This window comes from Salmo trutta, chromosome 12, assembly GCF_901001165.1.
Source record: "Salmo trutta chromosome 12, fSalTru1.1, whole genome shotgun sequence".
In the NCBI taxonomy this organism is placed as follows: Eukaryota; Metazoa; Chordata; class Actinopteri; order Salmoniformes; family Salmonidae; genus Salmo; species Salmo trutta.
The window spans coordinates 18,310,539-18,335,578 of NC_042968.1; the positions used below are offsets into that span (position 1 = coordinate 18,310,539).

At 43.8% G+C, this 25,040-nt stretch overlaps 1 protein-coding gene across 3 annotated transcripts in view; it reads right to left on the reverse strand.

Moving 5' to 3' along the window:
• Positions 1–11,290: 11,290 nt before the first annotated feature.
• Positions 11,291–25,040, reverse strand: part of LOC115203077 (centrosome-associated protein CEP250) — a 193,935-nt gene continuing 180,185 nt past the window's right edge. For 2 of the 3 annotated variants that reach the window (XM_029767425.1, XM_029767424.1), the window contains 9 exons: positions 24,838–25,005; positions 20,728–20,895; positions 20,334–20,396; positions 20,103–20,212; positions 19,930–20,004; positions 19,090–19,183; positions 18,870–18,946; positions 14,437–14,566; positions 11,291–14,142 (listed from right to left, as the gene is read on the reverse strand). In XM_029767425.1, the coding sequence (XP_029623285.1) occupies positions 13,867–14,142; positions 14,437–14,566; positions 18,870–18,946; positions 19,090–19,183; positions 19,930–20,004; positions 20,103–20,212; positions 20,334–20,396; positions 20,728–20,895; positions 24,838–25,005 (1,161 nt within the window). In that variant the 3' untranslated portion in view covers positions 11,291–13,866. The remainder of the gene's footprint in view (positions 14,143–14,436; positions 14,567–18,869; positions 18,947–19,089; positions 19,184–19,929; positions 20,005–20,102; positions 20,213–20,333; positions 20,397–20,727; positions 20,896–24,837; positions 25,006–25,040) is intronic. The other variant, XM_029767426.1, reaches the window with a different exon arrangement.

The following is a 25,040-nucleotide window of genomic DNA, read 5'->3' on the forward strand; positions in this document are numbered from 1 at the left end:
GGGTTGTAGTTGAAGCTAGGGTTGTAGTTGAAGCTAGGGTTGTAGTTGAAGCTAGGGTTGAACTGTGACGTGGACTTGAAGCTAGGGTTGTAGTTGAAGCTAGAGTTGTAGTTGAAGCTAGGGTTGTAGTTGAAGCTAGGGTTGTAGTTGAAGCTAGGGTTGAACCGTGACGTGGACTTGAAGCTAGGGTTGTAGTTGAAGCTAGAGTTGTAGTTGAAGCTAGGGTTGTAGTTGAAGCTAGGGTTGTAGTTGAAGCTAGGGTTGTAGTTGAAGCTAGGGTTGTAGTTGAAGCTAGGGTTGTAGTTGAAGCTAGAGTTGAACCGTGACGTGGACTTGAAGCTAGGGTTGTAGTTGAAGCTAGGGTTGTAGTTGAAGCTAGGGTTGTAGTTGAAGCTAGGGTTGTAGTTGAAGCTAGGGTTGTAGTTGAAGCTAGGGTTGTAGTTGAAGCTAGGGTTGTAGTTGAAGCTAGGGTTGTAGTTGAAGCTAGGGTTGTAGTTGAAGCTAGGGTTGTAGTTGAAGCTAGGGTTGTAGTTGAAGCTAGGGTTGAACTGTGACGTGGACTTGAAGCTAGGGTTGTAGTTGAAGCTAGAGTTGTAGTTGAAGCTAGGGTTGTAGTTGAAGCTAGGGTTGTAGTTGAAGCTAGGGTTGAACCGTGACGTGGACTTGAAGCTAGGGTTGTAGTTGAAGCTAGAGTTGTAGTTGAAGCTAGGGTTGTAGTTGAAGCTAGGATTGTAGTTGAAGCTAGGGTTGTAGTTGAAGCTAGGGTTGTAGTTGAAGCTAGGGTTGTAGTTGAAGCTAGGGTTGTAGTTGAAGCTAGGGTTGAACTGTGACGTGGACTTGAAGCTAGGGTTGTAGTTGAAGCTAGAGTTGTAGTTGAAGCTAGGGTTGTAGTTGAAGCTAGGGTTGTAGTTGAAGCTAGGGTTGAACTGTGACGTGGACTTGAAGCTAGGGTTGTAGTTGAAGCTAGGGTTGTAGTTGAAGCTAGAGTTGTAGTTGAAGCTAGGGTTGTAGTTGAAGCTAGGGTTGTAGTTGAAGCTAGGGTTGAACCGTGACGTGGACTTGAAGCTAGGGTTGTAGTTGAAGCTAGAGTTGTAGTTGAAGCTAGGGTTGTAGTTGAAGCTAGGGTTGAACTGTGACGTGGACTTGAAGCTAGGGTTGTAGTTGAAGCTAGGGTTGTAGTTGAAGCTAGGGTTGTAGTTGAAGCTAGGGTTGAACTGTGACGTGGACTTGAAGCTAGGGTTGTAGTTGAAGCTAGAGTTGTAGTTGAAGCTAGGGTTGTAGTTGAAGCTAGGGTTGTAGTTGAAGCTAGGGTTGAACCGTGACGTGGACTTGAAGCTAGGGTTGTAGTTGAAGCTAGAGTTGTAGTTGAAGCTAGGGTTGTAGTTGAAGCTAGGGTTGTAGTTGAAGCTAGGGTTGAACCGTGACGTGGACTTGAAGCTAGGGTTGTAGTTGAAGCTAGAGTTGAACCGTGATGTGGACTTGAAGCTAGGGTTGTAGTTGAAGTTAGAGTTGAACCGTGACGTGGACTTGAAGCTAGGGTTGTAGTTGAAGCTAGGGTTGTAGTTGAAGCTAGGGTTGTAGTTGAAGCTAGGGTTGAACCGTGACGTGGACTTGAAGCTAGGGTTGGGGTTGTGTTGAGCTATGATTAGGGATTATTGAGCTAGTGTTGTCCCAAGCCTTATATTTGACCGCTAGCTCAACCCTAACCCTAGCTCCAACCCTGACCCTAACCTCAACCCTAACCCTAGCTCCAACCCTGACTCTAACCTCAAACCTAACCCTAGCTCCAACCCTGACCCTAACCTCAAGCCTAACCCTAGCTCCAACCCTGACCCTAACCCTAGCTCCAACCCTGACCCTAACCTCAACCCTAACCCTAGCTCCAACCCTGACCCTAACCGTAGCTTAATGTCCATATCCGGGTTCAACCCCACATACCGGTGTAACCCTAGCCACAACCCTAACCTTAGCTTAAATTAAATCCGTATTGCGGAAGTTCAGTGCTATAGCGCAATTTAAAGGTAAAATGTAAAGTTCATTTCCAATTGAGCCAACATATGCAGCGTATACCGTGAATGCAGTCTGCGCTAATGCAGGAACATTGCCTTTAAATTGTAATTGCCCTATAGTGCTATACTTCCACGATATGGATTGAATTGAGCCCTATCCCAAATCTTGGCATAACTCCCCAACCTCTGAATTCCCAATTAAACCCCAGCACATAGGGTCCAATTCAGACATAGGAAATGTATGCCTTTTTACGAATTTTGATTTAAGCATGTGTGTAACGAGGTTTGCGGATGTGGCTCCCTTACACGCACTGAATACATTTTTATTAAATCCCAGAAAACACCCACTGTGTGGCCTACCAATTTGATCAGGGAGTTTATCTTCAATTTGTTTTTCTCTTCATTTATCTAAAGCAATCCCTTTAAATACTGTGTACCTTTTAATTTGTTCAGCACAACAGTAGAATGCAGCCTATGGAGTACAAAATATATATAATAAAAAAAAACTGTGGTTGGATTCATTCTGAAAATGGCCACATTCAGTTCTTCAACCCATGGTAATGTTGTAATGTTAATGTGCGTATAATTCTAATAGGGAGAATAGTGTACCCTGAGCTATTGCTGGCCTGACTGACCATGGAACTGTGTGATGACACGCCAAGTATTGCACCATGCATCAGTTTCAATGCAGAATTTTTTTTATCTCAGTATCAAATCATTTCTGGGTAACGATTAAGTACCTTACTGTAATTGATTTGAATTAAAATGGTAAAAAAGAAACTAAAATAGCATCTTAGCAAAGACCAATTTCTCAAGCAAGAACTTTGCTAGGACTGTCTGGGAGTGGTCTGAGTGGGAGGGGAAAACTGAAAACTAGCTGTTATTGGCAGAGAGGTTTGGAACTTTCTTATTGGTCTATTAACTAAGTGATGTCACCAGGCAACCAAATACAGAAATTTCAGACGGCCTTTTCAACTAACACTAAAAGGGCATTATCATAATTTCTACAATTTTACAGTATTATTCCAAACAAATTGGCAGTTAAATATGTGTGGTTATTACTGACAGTCAATACTGATAGAGGCTAATATTTGACATGAATAAATAGTAGGATACAGAGAAAGTCAGGGCATATAATTAAAACATTCGAGAGTTCCCAAAGGTTAAATTATGGGCCGACTGTCAATTGCACAATGCTTGCATCATCATCACATGCTCTTGGCCTACCTATTTGGCTTGCGTCTCCAATTTCCTTCAAATGCCATACAATAAAAATGATGCATAAGGTCACAGCATTTTATACTTCACTGTGGAAAGGAAAGGGGCGGAAATGCTTTTCACGTTGCGGCCTTGACTGGTTTCACATTCATCTCCAGCGATCAAAACAAAAAATGATCTAAAACAATTGCTCATCGCATTTAAAATCCCCATATCCAAACGGATTACTCATTTACTTGGCGCTTATTAATAGATCTTATCAATTCATAAATTACAGTGCATGGAGAGTGGTGTTATTTCTTGGAACCGACAGGTTCGCGCATCCTTATTCATGATCCTTGCGCGTCAGAATGTGGCATATCTGTAGTTAGTGGCGTGTATTCATCGATGCCAAGGGAAGCCAGGCAAAAAAATTACCAAGGAAAAAATATATACCACATCATTTCTCTTTCGTATCTTTTTATTATAATTTTTTTAAATGTCACCTTTATTTAACCAGGTAGGCCAGTTAAGAACAAGTTCTAATTTACAACTGCGACCTGGCCAAGAATAAAGCAAAGCAGGGCGACAAAAACAACAACGCAGAGTTACACATGGAATAAACAAACGTACAGTCAATAACACAATAGAAAAATGTACAGTGTGTGCAAATGTAGTCTCTGGGTTTCATAAAATTCCTTCAATTCAAAAGAGGATGAATATATCTCACTGGAGAAAGCATCCAGGCGAAAGAAACCGCGCCGCGCTATCTCTATGTCAACAAAACAAAGGAGATGATCGTGGACTTGAGGAAGCACCCCCTATCCACATCGACTGGCCAGCAGTGGAGAAGGTGGAAAGTTTCAAATTGCTACACATCACAGACTAACTGAAGTGGTCCATCCACACAGACGGTGACAAAGTGACAGAATTCTCCTACAACTGCCTGCCTGCTACACTGCAGAAAGGAGTCAGATGAAGAACTCAACCTCAGGAGGCTGAAGAAATTTGGCTTGTCGCCTAAAACACTCACAAACGTTTACATATGCAAATCCTGTTGGGCTGTATCAGCGCCTGGTACGGCAACTGCACCGCCCACAACCGCAAGGCTGTCCAGAGGGTAGTGAGGTCTGCACAACGCATCACCGGGGGCAAAATACCTGCATTCCAGGACACCTACAGCACCCGATGTCACAGGAAGGCCAAAAAGATCATCAAGGACAACAACCACCCGAGCCACTGCCTGTTCTCCCCACTATCATCCAGAAGGCGAGGTCAGTACAGGTGCATAAAAGCTGGGACCGAGAGACTTTAAAACGGCTTCTATCTCAAGGCCATCAGACTGTTACACAGCCACCGCTAACACAGAGAGGCTGCTGCCTACATACAGACTTGAAATCATTGGCCAATTTAATAAATGGATCACTAGTCACTTTAATAATGTCACTTTAATAATGTTTACATATCTTACATTACTCATCTCATATGTATATACTGTATTTTATACCATCTATTACATCTTGCCTATGCTGCTCTGTCATTGCTCATCCATATATTTACATGTATTTATTCTTAATCCATTGCTTTACATAGATTTGTGTGTATTAGGTAGTTGATGTGGAATTGTTAGATTACATGTTAGATATTGCTGCACTGTCAGAGCTAGAAGCACAAGCATTTCACTACACTATCAATAACATCTGACCATTTGTATGTGACCAATAACATTTTATTTTATTTGATTGATGTGTAGCCCATCTATGCTGTCTCGTCAAATCATAGCATTGAATGCAAGGGAAGCCAGCGAGCATTTGGCCTCTCTTGATATTTTTGTAAATAAAATAATAGCTAATCAGCGTTGAGCTAAACTGAGTGAGCTCAGCTGTGGATGGTCCTGGCGTACCAAAAAAAGTATTGACGGAAGCCAGTTTAGATTTGGCTTCACACCAATCACATCATATTAGAAGCCAAACGTCATTGACAAGACTTGAATTGTTCCATCTCCTTGTGTCGTTGTCCTCCAGTGGCTAGCTAGCTAGCTAAAAATGTCCCTTTCCTAAATTAGCCATGGATGGAGATGTTTTGGACTTGTGGTTTTACTTAATTCTCCGTACTGTCCAATGATTATAACTGTGATTCTGATCCAACCATAAATTCAAACATTTGCTCCTGGCCTGAGAGGATGGAAGTTAAACATGCAGCCAGATGTAGTAACGTAAGGCTAATGTTAACTAGCTGGACACGGCACATCGTTGCCCATGAAAGGAATCTAGGCTAGCGAGCAAGCATTTTAGCCAGGTAGCCAAGGACAACAAAACTAAAAGTCTGTATGACAGTCATAGACCGTTTAGGCAACCTGAAAGAGGAGGATGGCTTTGGCATTTTTCTACTAGTAGGGTGAGTAAAAAAATTATACATCTACTTACACACACAGACAGACAGACAGACAGACAGACAGACAGACAGACAGACAGACAGACACACACCAGTACCATTGATAGCCACATCATATTTAGCTTACGTTAATTGGACTAAATCATTTTTGGTTTCTTTTAGTTGTCACTGTATTAGACTAAGTATAGGTGATTAGATGATGTTGAAATGGTGCTGGAATAATAGTGGAGGCAGCGCCTGTTTTCTTTGCGACTTGCTGTAACTCTGGTTCTAAATCAATAGTTGTTTAGTAGTCCGAAAATGTGGGAAACATTACCTTGCTTGACCATGCTGTAGATCATGTAACTGTTTATTACATGCAATATGTTTTGTGGACAGATGTTGCTCTCCGGTTTTGTGATGAAACAAATGTGTGGTTGAATTTATTCTGCCACTGTGTCTTCTTATTGTCTCAGCCTTTGGCCTATATATCACAGTGGCAAGGCCTATGAACTAACAGGTTATAGAGCAACAACACAATTATCACAATACAGGTTATAATATGCCTTTTTTCCCTGATTTGGCTTCCCTGGTGATTTTACCCACACACCACTACTGGCAGAGTAGATACATCTCTGACACCCCAAACAAATACCTGGCTGGCACATGCGTTTCCCCAAGGTCAGAATACGTGTCGAGAGAACATGCATAAAAAGGGAAACATGTTCCATTTATGTCTATGTAACTCGGGTTTGAATTCCTCCCATAATGCAGCAACAGCTCAACAGTACATGAATGATTCCAGTGCTTTGGATTTTCTCAGCTGTGAGATGTTGATGTGTTGAGTGTTGGAGATAAAGAGAGGAGTTATGTAGATGTGTCTCGCATCTCTCTGAGTCTGAAGCCGTATGTAAATCCTCTGAGGTCACACCCAGTATGAAACAAACAGCCTTAATGATGTGCCAGTGTCATCATTGTGTTTCTGGCGACATATCTTGATGTCTTTGTTTTCTAGTTGAAACCTTACATTCTGCTTGGCAAACATTTGGAGGACTAGATGAAAATTCGATGCTTTGTTGTGAATTATTCCTTCTTGAGTGGTGTGCAACAACTTGCTGCCTATTCCCCTGTGCTGTGTGGAGGCAGCCTCCCTCTTGAATTTTCATTTCTACTTGGTCAATTTAGTTCTCTCTCCCAGTAACCCTTATGCAAATGAAGATGATTGTGAACATTTTCTTCAAACTCAATTCCCCAAGTCTGCTTGATTGCGAGTAGGCGGCTATAATGGACTCCACCAAATTTAATGAGACACATTTTTAAAACTTTTTTAACTAGGCAAGTCAGTTTAGAACAAATTCTTATTTACGACGTTAGGCCAATTGTGCACCGCCCTATGGGACTCCCAATCATGGCAGGATGTGATACAGCCTGGATTCGAACCAGGTACGGCAGTGACAGCTCTTGCACTGAGATGCAGTGTGTTAGACCACTGCGTCACTCAGGCTATAGGCTGACATTTTGAAATAGTCCTTATGCATTTGTGTCAGCGTCACCTTTTCTAAAAATTAATTTGCCAATTTAATATGCATAAACATTTAACACCCAGCAAGACATACTGTATACCCCAAAATGTTATTCAATCACAACAATGGTACGCCTGGCACCTACTACCATACCCCGTTCAAAGGCACTTAAATACAATCCATTTCTCAATTGTCTCAAGGCTTAAAAATCCTTCTTTAACCAGTCTCCTCCCCTTCATCTACACTGATTGAAGTGGATTTAACAAGTGACATCAATAAGGGATCATAGCTTTCACCTGGATTCACCTGGTCCTGGAAAGAGCAGGTGTTCCTAATGTTTTGTACACTCAGTGTAGACAAAAAGGCAAATATACACACATAGAAAATCCCTCCAATAGAGCAGGGTGGTTTACATTATTAACCAAGCCCTTCAGGGGTGTTTGAAACTATGACTGTCAGAAACTGTTTTTATTGCAGCCGGGAGTTTGTTCCACTCTACCAATGCCGTATATAAAAACGTTTTCCCCAGTACAGCTCTTAAAACAAATAAAATGTTATTTGTCACATGCGGCGTGAAATGCATACTTACAAGCCCTTAACCAACAGTGCAGTTCAAGAAATAGAGTTAAGAAAATATTTACTAAATAAACTAAAGTAAAAAATATTGCACAAAGTTTGTGGCACTGCCTCATGGCATAAGAATGTGAGTCCCTTACTGAAGTAAAATAGCTTTTTAGATACCGGGGGACTGTGCCATACAGGATTTTGTGAGTCAATCCCAACAATTCCCTTTTCTAAACTGTTAGCCACTGGAGTTCTCTGAGTTGAGAAGGGCCAACCTGAGAACGAGGGCTAAGATTCAGTATCACCTGTACCATTTTATTTTGCTCCGTTTGCAGGTTGTTCTTAATAACCTTTGGGGAGCTACTGTACCAGTAGTACAATCATAGTGAGGCTGCACCAATGCTGTTGAAAGGTATCCTTATCCAGAAATGTGGCTTTTCTGGCAAGAAATGTGACTTTCTGGTTCACCTTGGCAATAACTTTCTGTCCCATGCCCTCCTTGGTCAAAAACCTGTCAAGTTCACAGCCTAACACAGTTCTTGGCTGTAACCGCTGTCACCAACCATGACTCTGAAGCGTGGTGATCTACCTAGCCTAATCTAGAGCCAAATATAATTGACTCAGTTTTCCCTAAATGAATAGACAACTTGTTATCCGACAGCCAGTTACCGTAACCCTCCAGTTCTGCAAAAGCTGGCTCCCTAGTCTCTACCACTCTTGTCTTTTTGAGACCAAAATAGCTGAATTGTCTGCATACAAAAAAAATTGACAGGAGCAAGCTGATTTCATATCGTTGATATATAACAGGAAGAGGCCCTAAAACACTCCCTTGTGGTACTCCACAGCTGATTAACCTGGCATTAGACAAAGTGCCATTGAAATCAACCCTCTGATACCTTCCTGAAAGATATGAATTGAGCCACTCTACTGCCATGGTGTTAAAACCTATGGCCCTTAGCTTGTAGAGTAGAATCTGGTAGTCTACTGTATCGAAGGCTTTCTGGAGGTCAAGCAACACCATGCCACAGAATTTCCCAGCATTAATTACCTGAGATTGCCAGGAGGTTTCCAGGGAAAGTCTGTGTAATGATGAAAGGAATTAAAATGGCCTCCAAGGTGACTGGGATGGGAGTTCCAGGATTAGGGAGTAAAGCCACACCTCTCTGACTGGTCCTCAGCCTCAACATCCCTGAATAAAGAGGGCTGTCGTCCTCTCACAGCGCTGCAGTATCTACACCCACCCCCCACCTACATCCTCAACGGGAGAATTAAAGGAAGAAGAATCATGTTGTGTATTAGTTGTTGACCGCTGAGATAGATTTGCTGAAATATACTGTCCCTCATACCTCGTACCCCCTCTCTTCCCCCTCCTCTCCCCTGCTGTGTGGCAGACCGGGACAAGCCCCACTGTCATTACAAATGTAATAAGAGCACAAGTGAGATTGATGAGGAAAACAGAGGCATCAACTGCTCTTTTAATTAACTCCAATCCCATAATGGCGCTGGGACAGAGCGGAGGGCGCAGAGTGGAGCGAGGCATTTATTTCCTTTCCACCCCTCTGTTTTGTTGCCTCACTCAGCCCCGATAATGAACAGCCTTCTGGGACCCAATTACATCCAAGGCTGCATTAGAAGCCCAGCAGGCCCAGTGGAAACTTAAGTTGAGTTTCCCCTCATCTCCCCCATCCGTCCCCTCTCTCTCTCTCTCTCTGTCCCTGCCTGCTGGGGACGGCCTTCACTTGATTGAATTTAGAACCCCCCCACATGTGGTTTTCAATGGAAAGAGGAGGTAGGGAATGTATGCTTGGAGTTTACTGTCCTTCACTTTCCACTGCTAGAGCGGCTGTTGTGTCGTGTGGAGTGGTGGTGCTTGAGCGAAATAAAACCAATTCCGAGGGCCCCTCTCCCTGAAGCAGTCCTACTCTTTCTTCTGCAGCCCACCCGATGGGAGATCTTGTCCTTGCAGCACGTATGTACAGTATGTATTTAGGCCTTGTGAAAGGACGATTGCTTACATTTAAAACCTGTGAACTCTGACCCTGTGCTTTCAGAATGAATTAACACACAATTGGATGGAAATCAAAACTCCATACAGGACAGCCCACATCCATGCTGGAGTAGATTCTCATGGTTAAGTCAATTTTGAAGTTGGATTCTTTGTTACTTCCTGGAATCTAAACATACAGCAAATGAAAAACATACTTCAGGAGGTAGGGTTGATGGGAGAAAGGTCATATTTTAAAACATCAATTTTACTGTGATCTTATTCATATGGCAGGCAATGCCTAGAATTACATTTTTTATCTTCCTGACAGAGCAGCTTCAAAGTGGCAGAGGTATAATTATGATCCTTGAGCAATCAGACAAAATTATCAATGCCTTTCTTTGGCTCTCAGAAAAAAATCCTCTTGATCTTGGAGGCAAGGAAAAGGCATTAAAATGTGCTATTTCTTTAATGTCTGTCATCATGTTTTATTACACTCCACAATCAACACAAACCCATTCCTCAGCACGTGGCCGGAATAACACCTGCTATTAAAGACACACACACAATGTTCAACATTTTATTAAATGCAATTATAAACCGGGTAGTTTGGGTCCTGGATGCTGATTTGCTGAAACAGCATTCCAGCTGTGTGTATATCAGACAATATACCACGGGTATAACGAAAAACTACTAGTTAACTGTAATATTTATGTTGTTAACCGGTTTATAATAGCAATAAGGCACCTCGGGGTTTGTGGCATAATTATGCAATTAGGCACGAGGGGGTGTGGTATATGGACAATATACCACGACTAAGTGCTGTTCTAACGCACACCATGGCCTGGATACAGCCCTTAGCCGTGGTATATTGGCCATATACCACAAACCCCCAAGGTGCCTTATTGCTATTATAAACTGGTTACCAATGTAATTAGAGCAGTAAAAATACATGTTTTGTCATTCCCGTGGTATACGGTCTAATATACAACAGCTGTCAGCCAATCAGCATTCAGGGCTCAAACCACCCAGTTTATAATTAAGCAATAAGGCACGAGGGGGTGTGTTATATGGCCATTATACCACGGCTAAGGGATGTTCTTAGGCCATTATAAACTGGGTGGTTCGAGCCATGAATGCTGATTGGCTGACAGTCGTGGTATATCAGACTGCATACCCCGGCTATGACAAAACATTTATGTTTACTACTCTAATTACATTGGTAACCAGTTTAAAATAGTAATAAGGCAGCTCAGGGGTTTGTGGTATATGGCCAATATACCACGGCTAAGGGCTGTATCCAGGCACTCCACATTACGTTGTGCGTAAGAACATCCCTTAGCTGTGGTATACTGGCCATATACCACACCCCCCTCGTGCCTTATTGCTTAATATACCAAAGGCATATCAGGCATACTGATTAAACTAGCACCGTGGCCAATTTTATTGGATCTCAGTGTGACCAATTTCTCCATAAGGCCTGAACGGGCCAAGGTTTTACCCAGAGCACGGTGCTGTAGCTCACTACTCAGTACCATTATAGTATCGGACTCAAAAGAGCAATACCATGTATAATCGGGTTACAAACACTATACTTATTTGAAAAAAGGATACACTTCCATTTTGTAGATTTTTTTTCATTTTTGTATTTGTGTATAGGTTTCTTAAAATGTATACAATACTTCTCCGGAGGGCATTGGTGTTGTGTGTGTGTGATGTTGGTTGAATGTCTGTTACACCGGAATTACCCTATAAATGCAGTACTTGGGGAAATCCTAGGCATTAATAACAATTATTGGCATTCTTTAGTTTCCTCAGACACCTTAAGTGTTGGGTATTGACTGCTGTGCTGGAGAGAATGTTGCCTATTGATCCGACCAAGGCAGAAGGAGATGGTGTCTTCCTGTACGGCTGGGATTAATCCTAGCAGGCTGCCAGTGAACCACAGCCACTGCTCGATCCCATCGACTGACTAGGGCCTCTTTAGGACACATAACTTCCCTGTGAACACACCTCCTCTAAAGTTCGCCCTGCATGCTGGTGTGGATCATTACAATGATGGGCATGGTTTATTACTGTATTTGGGGGGGAGGGGGGCTATAGTTTGGATATCTTTAATATCGGCAAACAATAGTATTACATTTCGCTTTTAACTAGATCGATAAAATATAATTGTTTCATTTATATTTGTCTATATATGTATGTAACGTTATGTTAAAATAAAACCACTGATAAATGAATAAAGATCTAATCTCCAGTCTTGCTAGTATCGCCTGTTTCACATGCTTTATTCTGCACTATGTATAGTATGCTGCCATGTTGTCTCTCTCCCAGTGGACTGTGTGCTTACTAACAGCTCATCTACTATTGCTTAGGGCTCTTATTGTCTTCTAGTCAGAAAAAAGACTTTCTACTGTCAAGCTCCGACATCCCCAGTGATTGAAAGCTGGTGGGCATGGAACTGTCAGAGTTGCTCTCAAAGCTGCAGCAATGCCTGGATTCACACAGCCGACTCATGATGAATGGAGTAGTGCTAGAACAAAGGGACACTTGTTATGGGTTTAGATGCCTTTACCAGACTTGTATTTGGCCACAAAGACTTCTCTGCCTACACAATTCATTAGGATTTACATGAACTCAAGGATGTACTGCTCTAGGTGACTGAAAACATGAAATCCCCCAATACATTTATAGGACTTTTATCTAGACATCAAGTCATCATTTGACAACCTCAGAAATAAGCAGGACTATTTCTCATACCACAATAAAAGTCTGGACACTTTTTTTCTGATTCTTTCTTTCTAGGTTTCTACAAAAATGTAAATGAAACTCAAAACCCTGAATGGATAGATACAAGTATTTGTCAGATGGGTTGTTCCACAAAGAGTGCCTTTAGATATTTTAGGTAGAAATTGTCCACCAATATTGATTTTAAAAGCCTGCTTTATTCAATGAAATGCCCTTTAATATAGACCGCATGGAGAATTCAATAAATCTGATTTTTAATATGAATAAAGGCTTGCTAAAGTGCAAACCCTATGTCACTTCTAGGAAGACTTCAACCCACTTAATCCAAACATTTCTCCATCATTGTAAATCTCTAGTTATTTTAAGTCATTTCTGAAGATATTTATTTCATTTGATTAGTGATTAATTTACATCAGTCCCTCATATGTTGAAACTATTATTTTACAAAAGAAACCTTGAACTTCTAATAGTTAAATCATAGTGTAAAAGTAGGTGAGCTGGTTCTACTTGTTTGGCCATTTTCTGTTTTGTGATAGAAAACTAACGGGTCGAGCATAACATGAATAACCCTGTTACCCATAGATAGACAGGCTAGAAATGTTTTAGCAATTCGATTTTTTTGTGTGTTAGCTTGCATTCAATTGCCACTCCCTGTTGCACACAACAAGCTTCCATTTCCCCTGTCACGAGGGGATCAACCCTGATACGGTCAACCCTGTTACGGTCAACCCTGTTACGGTCAACCCTGTTATGATCAACCCTGTTACGGTCAACCCTGTTACGATCAACCCTGATACGGTCAACCCTGTTACGGTCAACCCTGATACGGTCAACCCTGATACGGTCAACCCAGAGAATTTATTCGGTACTTAATAGGCACTAACTATAGTATTTTTTAAATTTAACCCCTTGAGATGGCAACGTGTTGAACATGTGCTCTTTAGGACAGAATGTCAACATTTTGTGAAATCACAAATTGCACTTCTAAAAAGGTACCGAACTGGTGGAAGGAGCCAGATACTGTACAGGTAAGATTCTAATCTCTTACCATTACTCTTTCAGCCCAGTTCTACATTATGATTGTCTACTTATTCACAACAGATTTTCTGTACATCCATACATAAAGTTGTAAATTACAATCTAAGTACTGAGCTGATTTCTCAATAAATTGTAAGGCAAAGGTAGTAGTGCCACAAAATCACATTAAGTCATCGAGAACACAGGAAAGAGAACATATTGTGCCACAAAAGATACGATTTTGAAAAAAAGGACATACTGAAAATAACAAAGAAATTAAATTATTCAAGTTTAGTATTCTCATTAAATAATCTTAAATATAATACAATCATGTATTCATATCTATCAAACTACAAATCAAATATATATATTTTTGTGCTGTATTCTCTTGAGTCATAATAACATACTAACTACCTGTACTTCCCTTCTCACTGGTTCATACTAGCACCCATCAGTGTCCCTCCCTGAGATGTGTAGGGTGTGGCCCGTCCCAGCTGAGAGAGCGGGGTCTGCTCCAGCGTTGGTGGCCACATGACAGGGGTCTGCGCTCCAGGGCCCTAAGGGCCACTCTTCTGGCCACCTCCGCAGCAAACGTGGCCCCCCTCCCTGCCAGGCAGGCACAGGCTGCGTCTGGGGCTAACGCAGATGCAGGTTGGCAGCCAGAGCTTTCCTCCTCCACAGGTTGTCTCCCTGACCACTCAAGGCTCCTGTCGCAGTCAGAGCAGATCTGAGACAGAGCAGCGGCAGACAGAAACAGATTACTGTACATTCAATTAAGAAACCGTCAATAGTCAGCCTCAGAGCTCAGTGTTACTATTGGTATGTTGGCATCACCATGGACCTTCACTTTGCATATTTATCATCATGAATATTATCCAGAGAATTACTGTTAATACATGACTCATTATGAGGTATCATTCACTTCCCACTGCAGAAATACTGCTAATCATTCCCCTACCTAATACTATCCCACTGTGTCCTCTGTTGGTGAGTTCATATCCATTTCAGTGTATTAACCTACCGGTACACTACTGAACAGGTCTCCTGCTGCTAGCTTGTCTGTGTCTCTGCTCTGGTACGGGCTCTGTTCTCTAAACTGCTGAGTCTCTCTAGAACTGTCCTCTTGGTCTGGGGCAGAGAGGGTCTCCCCACTGTAGGGGAGGAGAGGGCTGATGGTGGTCAATGGGTCAGAGCGGAGTGGATCTGCACTACCCACCTTAACCATGACCTCTATTGACTACAACTAGTTTAGCTCCACCTCGCTGCATATATCCACGTCAAAACAGAGCCCGCCTCATTACCTGATGGACCAAATGTTGATGGCTCTGTTCGTCAACAGCCCTCTAACCAAATGCAAATTCTGTCTGCTTATTTCGGTAAACCTTCCACGATGTCCCAATCCCTGTTAAGCTTCTTGTTGACCGCGTCTGCCAGCTTTGTGTACACAACTGGCTCCCCGGATATTCCAGCCGCATCGTTAATGTGTGCCCTTTTGTGCCATTTCATTCCGCCGGGATAAACAGGCTCACAGATGCAAAATTATTCCAACACAGATAATTAGCCGAAGAAACAATCACAAGTATGAATAATAATCTGCATTGGGAACATTATAACTTTTAAACATGGGAACAGGGGGGATTCTGGGCACCAAAGGAAATGAGCTTATCAAATAAAGCTTGGCAAATGTGCAGTGAATGAAATAAGTCAATCATTTTAATGTGAGAGAGGAGCCCTGAGGAGAATAAATAAGCAATCGCCACATCATGCAGGGAGAACAAATGAGCATGGCGCACAATTAGGCAGGGTCACATTCTGCTGGAGCTGTGAGCACGGGGTGCGCTAATGAGTTCCCTGTGTGTGTGTGTGTGTGTGTGTGTGTGTGTGTGTGTGTGTGTGTGTGTGTGTGTGTGTGTGTGTGTGTCTATTTGTGTACAAGTGTCTTGAGGGAGGAAGGAAGGAGAGAAGAAAAGTAAGAAATTGCTCCTTCCTATAAGGCAGACAGATAAGCTAGGCGGTAATTCAGGCGAGGGACAGGCTTGAAAGTGAGAGGGCTATCAGATAATCTGGCATCTGGGGCCAAGTAGACATGTAGTCAGGCAGGCAGTCAGACAGACAGACAGACAGACAGAGAGAGAGAGCAATAGGCAGGTGTGTCAGCCAGACAACAGGACGTTCAGTAGGAGCCACATCACAGGCTTTCAAAGGAAAGTCAAAGTTATTAACTATTCAATCACATGAAGGGGAGGTGAAGGTGTGAAAGGTTGCAGACCAAAGCGCTTTCTCTCCCGCGCATTAAGAGCTTGGTCCAGAGCTCCGGTGCTCTGGGTGGAAGAGAAATAGATTGCCTCCCAGGAAGACGACTGCTCACACAGTCTCTTTTCACCTTTTTCTCCTGTAATAACAGCAATCTGCTGTGAAAATCTAATCCCAAGTACCATTTATACTGCATCTAGATAACTTCTGCTTGGGAAAGCGGACGACAAGAATATTTAATTTGCTGATAGCCAAATAAACAGCACAAGCCATCAATCAGCAGGCCTTCTAACAGGAAGTGAACAGGAAAGGGACATTGAAAAATGAACACAATGCGTAGAAGGAAACGCACATCTCACATCAGCTGCATGCCTTTATTAATGGCTACTGGCCATTAGTGCTGGGAATGGCCCGGCACCTCGCCATACGATATTATTGTGATACTTAGGTGCCGATACGATGTGTACTGCGATTCTCACGATTCTATATGTATTGCGATTCGGTATTTGTGATTTCGTCACTGTCTGCTGCAGTGACGAGAGTCATGAGAAAACGAGTTTTGATCAGTCATGGAAATAAAAGTGCAGATTATTTTTTTGCTTCCGCATTAAAAAGAAGATGAAGAAAAAATACTGGTGTTTTGGTGCAGGTACAGCCAACTAGTGCAAAAATAATATTGCGATATTGTCAAAACGTTACGATAGATTGTAAAAAAAGATATCCCGATATGTAACTGTATTGATATGCACTAAAACTCCTAGTCCTCCTTATCTACAACATACTGCAGTGTACATGGCCCTTACACTACGAGTGTACACGTGTACAAACATTCTAAATGTGGATAACCTGACCTGTATGACATATTCATGACAACAAATCAGGCATGAATACTGTCCTTCATTTAAGTAATAGCTATATCCTAGCCATTAAAGTCAGATATGGCTGCATCCTCCTCTCCTCTCCTCTCCCCTCCCCTCCCCTCCCCTCTCCTCTCCTCTCCTCTCCTCTCCCCTCCCCTCCCCTCCCCTCCCCTCCTCTCCTCGGCCTAATTCTCCCTCCTCAGTGGCGGATAAGAGGGATCAGCAGTCCATCCATATGGACACATATCTATGGAGTGTTTGTCAGGTCTCAGCTTGGTTCTAGCGCTGAAAGCCCTGGTAATGACACTTAATGAAAGCTGGGGAGCAGAGCCAGGCATGCATAAGGAAGGAGGCCCAGTGTCCTCCTCCTCCCATCAGCCCTGCTCAGGCCCTCAGACGCCATAAATAAACAAACGCGGTGCGTGCGTGAGAATGGACGACAGATCCCTCCGCTCCTCTCATGCCATTCACTTATTTATCTATTTATTTGTATTTACTCTCTCTCCCTCTCTCTGGCTGCTTTTAGAGGTCCTCTGTGTTCTCCCAGCTCCCTACAGGCTTCCTGGATTTCCTGGAACATTAGCTGAGTGAAGTCGCAGTCATCCAGTGGGCCTTTATGGGCTGAGTTTGCATCTGCCCTCCATCGGTATCAGGCCAGGCAACACGCACGACGCACGCACACACAACGCACACACAAACACTTATTAGCCTACAGTACGCTCTCCAGAGCAACGTCCACCCAATGCCTCAGTGCTCCTCAACTTCATATTGCAACTTTTTAAAATGTTTTTTTAACACAATCAGCCAACCAGTTAAACTAACTGTTCTTTCAAAGCAGGTTTTAAGTTCTAAAGGGTCTTTTGATACATTAGCCACCTTGCGTAAGACGTTTGAGAGAGCTCAGTATGGCGTGCTGTAAGTGACAGCATGAGGATGAGGTTAGGGCCATGATGAGTGTTGAGGCTCCGTTATCAGAGCAAACACAGGGAATAATGGGATAGAATGGATCCCACTCACTACAAGCCTCTAATCAGCACAGTCAGCACAGGGCTCTGATTGGGTTCACACAACCAGCCTAGTCTCTTCCTCTCTCCCTCCCTCTCTCCCTCTATCTCACACTCAACAAAAGTTATCCCACCAATCAGCCCTAACTTTACCGCATTTCAATTTAGGAGGAAATCAGACGGGAACGTATTACAGGGAAATGCCACTGAGCACAGGACTGGCTTACTTTAAAGCGAGGAGGTATAGGCAGGGCGAAATGAGACGGCTTCAACTGTCAAACAACCAAATGGAACACAATTTCACCAATAAATCGCCTTTTCTCAGCATGACATATAAAATGCAAGTTCAATTTTAAAAAGATATAGTCGGTATCATTGCAATGTGTGTGTGATGTCTGTCTGAGTGTCTAGACTGGTTTCTGAAAACAGACATGACTAAGAACTGTCTGGCCCAGAGGAGAGGAGACCGTGTCCTTGGATGGCTCTGTCTACCTGCCTGCCTGTCTGTCCATCTGTCTGTCTGCTGTCTCTGTTAGGTGGGATGATCGGACCTGATAGGAGGCTAGACTAGAGGTCATCTCTAAGCCCTCCTCCAGTCCTCAGTGTCAGAGCACCAGGTCTTTGATTACCACCGTCCATAGCCACCTCTAGGATTTCCCGCCTGACTGCACAAATGCATCTTCGGTGTTAACAAGCCGCAGTGGTCCTGTGGGGCAGGAAGGGCCGGTGGCGTCTGGGCCCCGGCGTGAGGAAACTGCAGTGGGGGTCACCCAGGGTGCGGAGGGGGAACTAAGAACAGCGAAACTGTTCTACTCTGGGAGATGGAGAGAGTGGCTAAGACACGCTGAGCTGCATTAGAGGGGGGTGGGGATTTGAAACGCCAATCTGCCGGCTTCTCAGAGGCTCTCAGGCCACTGATTTCACAGCCGGACGACACGGACCATTAGCCCCAAGAAACACAGAGAGGCCTATGCTAATCCCAGAACAACAGAAATCAACATGGCTGCCAATAGCTCTTATGAGTTACAGACAGGCTCCCGCTCTTAACCAATACTGTCTGAGATGTGTTGGTGATTGTTGCTATTGACCCATGTCTCAGCTCTACTCTAGAAACAGAGAGGAATTCACTCAGTCTGGGAAGTCACTGCTTTGTCACTGACGCTGTCTCTAGAGCCCCGGCAAAGAAACTAGTGAGGAGTTAGAGGACATGTAGTCATTAGTCTCGTATGAACCTGCTGCTTCTTGTTCCTGGAGAACTGGGAAGTTGCCAGGGGATGGACTAGAGCCAAGCCCACTGATCCAGTGTCTCAGGTCAGTGCCAGTAGTACAGTACTCACTCTGTGTGGAGCAGCTGGACGGGAAGTCTGGTCAGGGCACTGCGCTGGCGCTGGTCACTCATACTGGCTTGAGAGGCCTGACCCAAAAACAAGTGACATTACTCAATAGAAAGGAACAATGCTCTTCAATTAGTGTTGTTATATTACAGTATATCAGGGTTGTAAATGTGTGGAGGTCTGACAGTGTTATCCAGTGTGTGTAACTGTGTATGGGACGTACCCTGAACCTCTCGGCTTCAATCCTGCTCTCATCCAGCTCAGCCTTCAGCCTCTTCATCTGCTCCTGCAGACCCTCCACACTCTCCTGCAGGTGACTGGACATACAGTTAATAAACCGGGTCACAACTCCTGGGTGGCTCCATTTACACTTATTTCACAAGTATAGCATGTTCCCTGCTCCATCTAATCTAAAGCCATTTAACTCCTGTACACTTGATAACCAGTGCTCTAAACATGGGGACCTAATCATAATTAAAAACTGGGTGGTTTGAACCTTGAATGCTGATTGGCTGACAGCCGTGGTATATTTAAGCAATAAGGTCCGAGGAGGTGTGGTATATGGCCAATATACCACGGCTAAGGGCTGTTCTTAGGCACGACGCAACAAGATGCCTTACTGCAATTATAAACTGGTTACTAACGTAATTAGAGCAGTAAAAATGTTTTGTCATACCCGTGGTATACAGTCTGATACACCACGACTGTCAACCAATCAGCATTCGGGGCTCAAACCACCCAGTTTATAAACAGACTGTATACCACAGGTATAACAAAACATTTATGTTTACTACTCTAATTACATTGGTAACCAGTTTAAAATAGTAATAAGGCAGCTCAGGGGTTTGTGGTATATGGCCAATATACCACGGCTAAGGGCTGTATCCAGGCCATGGTATATAACAGCTCTTGGCCATGGTATATTGGCAATATACCACACCCCATCGGGCCTTATTGCTTAAGCATTTCACCATTTATCACTATCCCGTCTCCTGTGAATAAAATAAACAATGTGAGTCGAACAACAACAGGGCAGGCTGGATGTGTGTGGAAGAGCTCTTACTCCTTCTCTGCAGTGAGATGGATGATCTTTTTGCTCTGGTCTTTGATCTTGATGTTCAGTTTTTCATTGCCTTGCCTGTCGACAGGGTTAAGACAGGGTTAATGCTGCTTAGTGAATGTAGAGTAGAACGTGACTGGGCATCAGTGTGTGTGTGGAGTAAGGTATGCTCTTACTTCTGCTCCTTCACCCACTGGTTGACGTTTGTTACCACCAGCTCACTCTCCCTGTGTAGAAGAGAACTGTCTGAACGAGCATTACCCAGAGACTGGTGCAACACCTCCACCTGAGACAGAGAGATGGGGGGTGAGAGAGAGAGAGAGAGAGAGAGGAGGTAATGAGAGTCTATAACTCAGAACTCTAACAGTGTCTATCTGACATATCTGGAGGTTTTAAGGGTTCACTACCTCATTAGCTGCTGTGCTGTACTTGTGCTCCATGGAATGGAGCTGTGAGTGTAAGGCATCCACCTGAACAGAGACACATGAACAAACCCCTGCTGCACATCCTAACGGCTATACAGCTCATTTTCCATTGAGAGGTGATTACTAACAATGCTCTTTGGTCTTTCTGTGCCAGTGCAAAGTGTGAGGATATGTCATAACTAGAGCCAAGAGGTTTTCATGAGCACATCAATTGATCAGGAAATCTTTGGGCCTAGTTACACAGTTAGGCAGTTAGGCTACAATAAGGGCCCAGAGTTTTTCCTGATCAGGTCACATGGTCAGCAAAACCTGCTATCCCTCATCATAAACCCTACCAGAAAGTCCCCAGAACCAATTGTGTAAGTGTGTGTCTGACCTGGGCCACCTTGGCATGGTAGTTCTCCCTGAGAGAAGCCATCTCCACCTTCATCAGCACCACCTCCTCCTCCCGGACCTCCAGGGCTACCAGCTGCTCCTGGCCCCAGCGCTGAGACCTCCCCAGCTGGGCACTCAGCTCTGCCAGCCTGCCCTCACAGGACCGAGTCTAGGTGAGAGAGGGATGATACCTGTCACTGGCATTTCCTAATATACTATTTGTTCTCATTTCTGAAGACTGATGGACCTTTTAAATGAATGATGAACAATGAGTCACAGCAACATGCAATGTTTATTCATGAGGGTTTCCCATAACCCTGCCCATGTAGGAAACTGGGAAACGATAGTTCATTAGTTAATTACATTGTAGTGAACTCCTCCATAAACATCTCCTTCATGTAACATTGTCCTGTCATAGTCACATTCATCTGACTCTAAAGCACTCTTAACAATGCTCGCGTATGCTAATATGCATGTACATGTTGAGCCACTACATCAAAGAACTGGTCACTGGTCAACATAAATTACAAGTTTTTCTTTACAGGAACAATGTGAAGGACAGTAATAACCAATCCTCCCTAGCCACATCCCCCGCCCTATCCTCTGCCTGCTTGGCTGGGACACACGGAGGCTGTGCAGTGTTCACATCCCCCGCCCTATCCTCTGCCTGCTTGGCTGGGACACACGGAGGCTGTGCAGTGTTCACATCCCCCGCCCTATCCTCTGCCTGCTTGGCTGGGACACATGGAGGCTGTGCAGTGTTCACATCCCCCGCCCTATCCTCTGCCTGCTTGGCTGGGACACACGGAGGCTGTGCAGTGTTCACATCCCCCGCCCTATCCTCTGCCTGCTTGGCTGGGACACATGGAGGCTGTGCAGTGTTCACATCCCCACCACAATGACCTTTCCACAAGCCCAGGGAGCACGCAATGCAGAGGAGAGGCAATACATGTAATGAAAGAAGCAAAGGCAATTAAAGTGGTTTGTGTGGGGGGGGGGGGAGCCTGACTGGAGGCTCCAAACTGCAGCTCTGTATTTCCCCTAACCCCTGTGTGACAGCATTGCAACCCCAGTCTGATCATCCTCTTACTGCGTTCACATGCTAATCCGGACAGGATTAGGACAGAGGTGCACACACCCACAAACCCACACACGCCACCCCCCCATCTAAACTACACATAAGTACAGTATGTAGATACACATCAAGCACATAGAAAACACAGACACCACACACTGATGTTAACACATTCACACACATAAACACACACTCACGTTTAGGTGTGTGAAATGAGTTGCTCTCCCCCAGCCCAGTGTCTTCCCTCCCCACCTCCCCAGAACCCAGCCATACCACACGGCCAGAGAATCATTGCACCCTTCCTTTGATCCCACCAAGCAACCAGCAATTATTTCTAAAAGTGGAAAGTAAAAACAGACAACCAAACACACACACACACACACACACACACACACACACACACACACACACACACACACACACACACACACACACACACACACACACACACACACACACACACACACACACACACACACACACACACACACACACACACACACACACACCCTGCTGCACATAATCATTATTTTTTGTGGGACGGGTTGCGCGTGGAGGGGGCAACTCGCATTTCATTTTCTCTGGTGGAGTTTGCTGACCGCAAAATGACAAGGATCCTCTTCCTAAACCAATTAAGAGGGCAGAGCGCCGCTGTTACCATGCAACATTGACAGCACTTAAGGAGGATGACGTGAGACCACAGCGATGAGCCACAGAGATGTGCCCTCGGCTAAACACACATACAAACACATTGTAGAGAGGTTTGGCACTGCAGAGCAAGCACACCCAGCTCTTATGTGCCTGTGTACACAAACAAAGTGCTTTGGATTTGTCACAATACAAACACAATGCTTAGAATATTTAAACCATAAGGTCTCTTACACATTTTCAATTGAAAACCTGTTAATACATTTCTGTACTGTGTGAGGCCTTAGAGTATCTCAGTTAAACTGTGATTTATATTTTGGCTATTATGTGAGGCAGTTCCTCTAAGCAAAACTGTGTATGTGTGTGTAAATGTTTGTCTTTGCAAACTCTTTCTCTATGTATGTATGTATGTGTGTGTGTGTGTGTGTGTGTGTGTGTGTGTGTGTGTGTGTGTGTGTGTGTGTGTGTGTGTGTGTGTGTGTGTGTGTGTGTGTGTGTGTGTGTGGTACATGCAGACTCTGTGGGAGTCTGGGAGAGAGGTCTCATTATCCAATCAGCTTTAGGAATACAGCCCCGGACACACAGAAAGGGCACTGCTACAAGTCACACCTCTTTCTCTACAACAGAACCTGCTCTCTCCTGTAGTGGTCAATTAGTGTACAGCGCGACCTGTGGAGGTTAAGTCTACTTCAGAGGGGCTGTGTGCTCCACACTAATGACCAGGCATTCTAAGGGTGTAGTGTTCATTTCCAGCTCTGGGTATATTACACTAGATAACCCCCTTTCCTATTATACAACGATTGAGCCATCACACTTCTAATCATGTGATGGTGTTGTGGTTGGATACAGGCTGTAACAGTCTAGGATTTAATGTGAGGTTATCTGGTCCATGACCTAACGGTTGGATACAGACTGTAACAGTCTAGGATTTAATGTGAGGTTATCTGGTACATGACCTAACGGTTGGATACAGGCTGTAACAGTCTTGGATTTAATGTGAGGTTATCTGGTACATGACCTAACGGTTGGATACAGGCTGTAACAGTCTAGGATTTAATGTGAGGTTATCTGGTACATGACCTAACGGTTGGATACAGACTGTAACAGTCTAGGATTTAATGTGAGGTTATCTGGTACATGACCTAATGGTTGGATACAGGCTGTAACAGTCTAGGATTTAATGTGAGGTTATCTGGTCCATGACCTAATGGTTGGATACAGGCTGTAACAGTCTAGGATTTAATGTGAGGTTATCTGGTACATGACCTAATGGTTGGATACAGGCTGTAACAGTCTAGGATTTAATGTGAGGTTATCTGGTACATGACCTAACGGTTGGATACAGACTGTAACAGTCTAGGATTTAACGTGAGGTTATCTGGTACATGACCTAATGGTTGGATACAGGCTGTAACAGTCTAGGATTTAATGTGAGGTTATCTGGTCCATGACCTAATGGTTGGATACAGACTGTAACAGTCTAGGATTTAATGTGAGGTTATCTGGTACATGACCTAATGGTTGGATACAGACTGTAACAGTCTAGGATTTAATGTGAGGTTATCTGGTACATGATCTAATGATTGGATACAGGCTGTAACAGTCTAGGATTTAATGTGAGGTTATCTGGTACATGACCTAATGGTTGGCTACAGGCTGTAACAGTCTAGGATTTAATGTGAGGTTATCTGGTACATGACCTAACGGTTGGATACAGGCTGTAACAGTCTAGGATTTAATGTGAGGTTATCTGGTCCATGACCTAATGGTTGGATACAGGCTGTAACAGTCTAGGATTTAATGTGAGGTTATCTGGTACATGACCTAATGGTTGGATACAGGCTGTAACAGTCTAGGATTTAATGTGAGGTTATCTGGTCCATGACCTAATGGTTGGCTACAGGCTGTAACAGTCTAGGATTTAATGTGAGGTTATCTGGTACATGACCTAACGGTTGGATACAGACTGTAACATTCTAGGATTTAATGTGAGGTTATCTGGTACATGACCTAACGGTTGGATACAGACTGTAACATTCTAGGATTTAATGTGAGGTTATCTGGTACATGACCTAACGGTTGGATACAGACTGTAACATTCTAGGATTTAATGTGAGGTTATCTGGTACATGACCTAACGGTTGGATACAGACTGTAACATTCTAGTATTTAATGTGAGGTTATCTGGTACATGACCTAACGGTTGGATACAGACTGTAACATTCTAGTATTTAATGTGAGGTTATCTGGTACATGACCTAACGGTTGGCTGTTGACAGTGTCAGATCTAGAACCAGATCAGTGGTTATTGACAATGAAATTGATGGTTATTGGTTAATTGCCATGAGGATGAATGGAAATGTTGATGTGTAGATCCTTCTCTCTCACCTCGTCCAGTGACTGTCTGCTGGCAGTGCGTAGTCTGTGGAGCTCTGCAGCCAGCTGCCTGGTCCTCTCCTCCTGGCCCCCTCTCTCCTCTGACAGCTGGGAGCTCCTCTGCTGCAGGCGGGACAGCTCACTACGTAGACCTGCAGCCTCACCACTCTGCTCAGCCAGCTGACCAGTACCACCACATGCACAGCCACACACCA